Source organism: Carassius auratus, unplaced genomic scaffold (assembly GCF_003368295.1).
Source record: "Carassius auratus strain Wakin unplaced genomic scaffold, ASM336829v1 scaf_tig00050540, whole genome shotgun sequence".
In the NCBI taxonomy this organism is placed as follows: Eukaryota; Metazoa; Chordata; class Actinopteri; order Cypriniformes; family Cyprinidae; genus Carassius; species Carassius auratus.
The window spans coordinates 40,966-46,965 of NW_020527162.1; the positions used below are offsets into that span (position 1 = coordinate 40,966).

Consider the following 6,000-nt stretch of genomic DNA (forward strand, 5'->3'; position numbering starts at 1 on the left):
CAAAAGCGAAGCTTCACTCCTCGTCTCTCTCAGTCCTCGACTTTTTACAAATGTTGGAAAGAAAAGCGCGCTACAGAAACTCTTGCGATACCGCATTTGCCTGTAAGTGATTCACGATTACGATAGTTTCGTCGTCCGAATGTAATCGTTTTGCCATGATCAATCAAGGTCATTCTGATCAAAATCAAAGAAACTATTAGTATTATTTATAATAGATCGCAATTACGATCGGGGTGGCCAGTAGGGTGGCCGTGATTATTTCCATGGTGGCCATGGCCACCCCTGGCCATACCCTGGCTCCGCCCCTGCAAGTCGATTGGAAGATTGCGTTGTGGGATGGACCAAACCTGTCGGAAACCACAGCTGTTGGGAGGCCATGTAAGCGAAAGATGTGATCTACGACGGTCAATGCTGTCTCCTTGGCTGAGAGTAATTTGGGCAAGGGGATAAAATGGGCCGCCTTCGAGAACCGGTTCACCACAGTCAAAACTACCATGTTGCCCTGGGAGGGCGAGAGGGTGGTAATAAAATCTAGTGCGATATGGGACCAGGGTCTCGAAGGGACTGGCAGCGGTTGGAGTAACCCATACAGGGGGTTAATTGGAAGTCTTACCAGTGGCACAAACCGAGCAAGCCAAAACAAAACTGTGAACGTCACGAGCCACCAGAATAGTTGCTTTACCAAAAATGTAATACGGTTAACTCCTGGATGACAAGGATGGCGTTACCCCTTCTAAGGCCGTCTTGACCTTCATTTCAACCTCGGGTAAAATACACTTGGGAGTGGACGGGAGTTCGGAAAGGTCAAAAATACGTGACAATGAATGGGGTTTGATGTTTTTAGAACCCGGGCAGTACGAGAGAGTAAAATCAAAACAGCGGGAAAAAAAAGTGCCCACTGAGCCTGCCTGGAGTTCAATCTTTTGGCAATTCTAATGTACTCTAAATTCTTATGGTCGGCCCATACTGCAAAAGGAACCCCCAAGCCTTCTAATCAGTGGCGCCATTCCTCCAATGCCATCTTGACTGCCAACAATTCTTGGTTACCAATATCATAACTACGTTTAGCAGGGGATAAATGCTAGGAAAAAAATGCGCAAGGGTGCACCTTGTCGTCTGAGGGAGAACATTGGGATAATACCGCACCTACCCCCACCTCTGACGCATCGACCTCCACCACAAACTGATCAGGGGTAATTAAGATAGGGGCCGAAATGAAGCAACCCTTCAGTTTGGCAAACACAGCCTCAGCTGTGTTTGACCACGTGAAAGTAGTTTTGGGGGAGGTCAAGGCTAGTTGGCTGAAGTTGCCAATAAAACGCCGGCAGAAGTTTTGAATCTAATGAGGAATCTGAAGTTTGTGTGCAAGTGCATGGTCCATTAAATTACCTTCAGCCCCAGAAGTGCTTGACAGTCGTGAGATTGTGCTGACCATCTTAGTCTTACTGGGAGGAGCGTAGATGATGATGAGCTCTTCGCAGAAGAGGCAAAGGCCCAGGGATCTCCGCCTTTCCTCCGCTCAGCTAGCCCATGCAGGAACATGTCCCACTGTGCCTCCTCGTTCAAATGACACTCTACCGCTAAGGTGTGGAACTCAATGGAGAAGTCCAACACTGATCCCTCTCCTTGACGCAGTTCAGCCAGCTTCCTTGCAACATCTCTCCCGGCGACGGCACGATCGAACACCCGCTTCATCTCCTCGGCGAGTGTCTGGTACGAGGCACAGCATGGATCTTGGTTCTCCCACACCGCCGTTCCCCATAACGCCACCCTCCCAACGAGCAACGTCAGGACGAACGCGACTTTGGCTCGTTCATTGGAGAAGGTCCTGGGTTGAAGGGAAGAAGTGCATTGAGCATCGTGTTAGAAAAGCGATCTGACAAACAAGAGACGAAAGACAGTTAAATAGACCGTTGGAATGGGCTGCGGCTGCCGCTTATCGTCATGATATGAAACAATCAACATGACGCTGGACGAACGTTGATGAAATATAAACTAATTAAATTTAGAATCAGTCCAATTAAAGCAATTATTCTTTTTTAAAAGAAAAGAGCTAAAAAAATACTTACAGTACATTAGAGTTTGTATTAAGTCCTTTCACCTTTTCTCATTGCATGTGTTTTATACACTAAAAGTCTGTTTTTCAGAGGATCATTACCTCCACTTCAAGTTTACAGCACTTTCCAAAGCAGACACTCTTCCAGAGTTCAGTGCTGTAGCTATTGCTGATGACCAACAGATCAAACACTACAGTAATGAAGAAAGAGACTGGATCCTGACTGCAGATGACTGGATCAGTCCTCCTGAAGCACCACCCGATTCTAGAGATTGGTTCCTCCATCAGTTAAACTCTTTGTCAAACTGCACAGACTTTCAGCGCTTTGGTGAGTTTCATGCTTTATTCACCCATTATCGGGCATGTTATAAAATGTCTTGTATTTTTTATGTACTGTAAGTTTCTCATAAGTGTTGTTCTGTGATTGTAGAGCCCCATGTTCTTCAGAGAGTAATCGGTTGTGAACTAGAGAAATCTCCTGAAGGAACAGTGAGTCTGAGAACATTTGATGAATATGGGTTTGATGGAGAGGATTTTATGTCCTTTGATTCTGACACTCAGCAGTGGATTGAGAAAAACCCCAAAGCTACAGAAACCAAAAAAGAATGGGATCAGCAAACTGGACGAAACAAATTCCTGAAATATTTCCTCAAAACCTGCACTGACTGGATCTCCACATTTAACAACTCAAAGAAGAGTAAGTTCTAAATGCATAATAAATCATTAATAATTAATAAATAATTATTGTTTGATAAAGAGGTTAGTTAGTAATAAAAAAATAACAATTACTCAAATTACAAGATAAATACAGAAAACACAGTTACAAATAAACTAAGCAACAGTAGCATTCAGGTGCAGAAATGTAATAATTAAGTGTAAAACAACACAAAACTTAAATACAGATTAATCTTCGTAAGAGCTGTGGTGTTGTTTGATTAGCAGACAGAAACAGGTATTTATTGACATCTGTCTCTTTAAGACCAAATGCACGGAAACATACCCTTTTTTTCTCAGCTTTGTGTTTAATATAATACTTGCCAAAATGGGTATTTCTAATATGCTGTTCACGTGGTGTCTCTATCTCTGCGTGTGTGCGGCAGCAGCTGAGTGCACGGAAAGCATGAGTTAAAATTGCTTGAACCTGTAAACTGGCAAGACATAACATGTTCAAAGGATAAACTTGCGTGCCAAACCCTGAAGCCTGATTCGAACAGATCATCTACGATCCATTGCACTCCTAATTGTGTTTCTGTTTCAGTCCTTCTGTGTTAAGGCTGGATACTAGCTCTGCCTGTCATCACTGGTTAACATGCTTTTAGCTTTCTGCCTGGTGTGCTCTTGCCTAGCCCTGCTGTCTATGGTTTCCCGTTCCCGGACATTCTGTATTAGATTAATGCACCAAATATTTGGTTAAAGTGATTACATTATTTACTCTCATGTTGTTCCAAATCTGTAAACTTACTTTCTTCTCTACAGTACTTTTTTTTCTTTTCACAGCACACATAACCAAAATATTTGAACATTTTTAGATTTTCTGCTTCTTTCTTCTCCAGGTAAACCAGACGTTCACACCACTTTGAGGAAAGCTTCTAATGATCAAAATAAGCAGGTTTTGACCTGTCTGACCACTGGCTTTTACCCCAGAGATATTGAGATGGACATTAGGTTTAACAAAACTGTCCTTAAAGATCAGAGATCTTCTGGAATCAGACCAAATGATGATGGATCCTTTCAGATGAGGTCCAGTGTGAAGATCAACGGAAGTAATGAAGGGATTTATGACTGTTATGTCAATCACAGCAGTCTGACAGAACCAGTTTCAGTAGAACGGGGTAAATATCAACATGAATACAGTTTAAGTGAATTTAAACAGAATGAGCTCATGATGCTCGTGCATAGCAGATGAAACTTCAGCATAGTCACTCAATATGTAGCAGTATGGCAATACTGAAATGGATTAATCTTGCTGGTCATGCCTCATCTTTTGTTTTGTTTTGTTTTTTGTTTTTGTTTTTTGCAGTGGTAAAATGCACTGATTGGGAAGAATCCAAATGGCCTGGTAAAAAAGTAGTAGTAGTAGCAGTAGTAGTAGTAGTACTTCTACTTGTACTTCTGATTGTATTGCAGTGCTACAAAAGGAGAAGGTAAATTAGACCTTTTTTTTTAAAGGTCTCGCTTTTAAATATCCTTGTTTTAAAGACTTTTCAGAATGTATGATGTTTTACTGTATGGCAGTAGAAATATGAGTTTGAGTATTTTTATATATTACTGTATTTGTATGCAATTTGATTTTTTCATTAAGTTTACTCTGCAGCTAAATATGAGAGATATTTTGACGTTACATTAACATGCACTGAATTCTACAAAAAAAAAAAAAAAACTGTATGCACTCAAGCTCAATAGTTTTTGTAATCAGCTTTATCTGTTGCAGGTCAGATGGAAATAACACTTTGATGACAGAAAGATATCATCATCCTCAGACACAGGTATCATCACATCACATTCATTGTCTTTGTGTTATGGGCAATGATTAGAAAAAGTTTTGAAATGTTTTTTTTTTCTTCATTATGAAGAGAAACTGTATTCCAATGTACTGGATTTTTTCACATCTCAATTTTATTACTTCAACTGCTTCTAGCATCTGCTACATGTTTTTGTTTTTATAAGAGATACTTAATCATGACAGTCCTTATTACATTCTTTTATTCTGAGTTGAAATATGTTTCAAATACTTTTTACATTTCAGAGTTTCTTTAGTGTTTCAAAGGCTCACAGTACTTTTGTAACTTAATTCTCTGTTGTTGTTGTTTCAGGAGAATGTACACAGCAATGGCATGTTACTGCAGTGAAAATGCTGTTGACTACTGAAAGGATTACATTTATTTTGATTCACGAATAGCTTTGTTTCAAATTTCCAGTGTTCTGATAAGTATAGACTGATAATGTAGTCCACAATAATTTCAATTCTTTTATCCTACTGTACTGTAAAGTCCAGTCACCCAATGAAGCTATCCGGTGCTGGCCGAAGGTTTCCTGTGTGTTTACACTTTTTAGCGGCAGGATTTATTCAATTTAAATCCAATTCTAATCTGACTCCATTTTAGTTTGACCTTGAATTTAGGTTGAAAATGCAAATTGGTTGTTTGCCTGTCTCCAATTATTATTACTATTCTTCTGACATTTGATTATTCTAATTTAACTCTTTCCTTCATATTTTACTCGTTCATTAGAAATCTATGTCGCTCAGTGTGCCCCGTCATCACAGACTTGTCAGTCTAAACAGTAGCCAGAGCGCAAGGTTGGGGGTTCGATTCCCCGGGAACACATAATATGTGAAAATGTATAGCCTGAATGCACTGTAAGTCGCTTTGGATAAAAGCATCTGCTAAATGCATAAATTTAATTTTTAATTTAATGCAACTGAGTATAACTTAACTAAAGTCAAGCGGTTAGTCAGAAATCTAAAACCTCACCTGATGTACCCTATGCTCCATCTAGCCTGAGTTTTAGTATGCACTTAACCCTGGACGCAGATTTGCGGAAACATAGCCTTCACTTAATCTACTTGTAAATCAGAGTAAACCAAATGTAACAATTTATTATCAGTCAGGTAAGGATTATGCCAATTACATAGCCAATTCGTAAATATCAAATTAATCTCAAAGATGAATCTGAGAGTAAAAGATGCATACCTGACTTTAAGAAAAATACACAGTATGAAGTGTGTGGACACACTTCATGCTATGGGCTAAATCTTGTTACAGAAGGCCCTGATCCTTTTGCTGCAATCGTTTAAATACCTTAAATACATCCCCCGTGATGGAGACAGGAACTAACAATTGCAATTTACATTAAAAGTGGAAAGTAAGAACTTTAAAGATAATTTCCTGGCATTTGATTGTTAATTTTGTGTTTGTAGACTGATGTAAAAAATGTCATTTGTT

The 6,000-nt window shown here is 39.6% G+C and overlaps 1 protein-coding gene across 1 annotated transcript in view; it reads left to right on the forward strand.

The window, feature by feature from the left end:
- The window catches only part of LOC113089625 (zinc-alpha-2-glycoprotein-like), a 23,412-nt gene extending 17,788 nt beyond the window's left edge, over positions 1-5,624 (forward strand). Inside the window, exons 2-7 of the mRNA XM_026256081.1 lie at positions 2,148-2,384; positions 2,487-2,753; positions 3,610-3,888; positions 4,077-4,200; positions 4,488-4,542; positions 4,870-5,624. Of these exons, the coding sequence (XP_026111866.1) occupies positions 2,148-2,384; positions 2,487-2,753; positions 3,610-3,888; positions 4,077-4,200; positions 4,488-4,542; positions 4,870-4,905 (998 nt within the window). The 3' untranslated portion in view covers positions 4,906-5,624. The remainder of the gene's footprint in view (positions 1-2,147; positions 2,385-2,486; positions 2,754-3,609; positions 3,889-4,076; positions 4,201-4,487; positions 4,543-4,869) is intronic.
- The last annotated feature ends 376 nt before the right edge of the window (positions 5,625-6,000 follow it).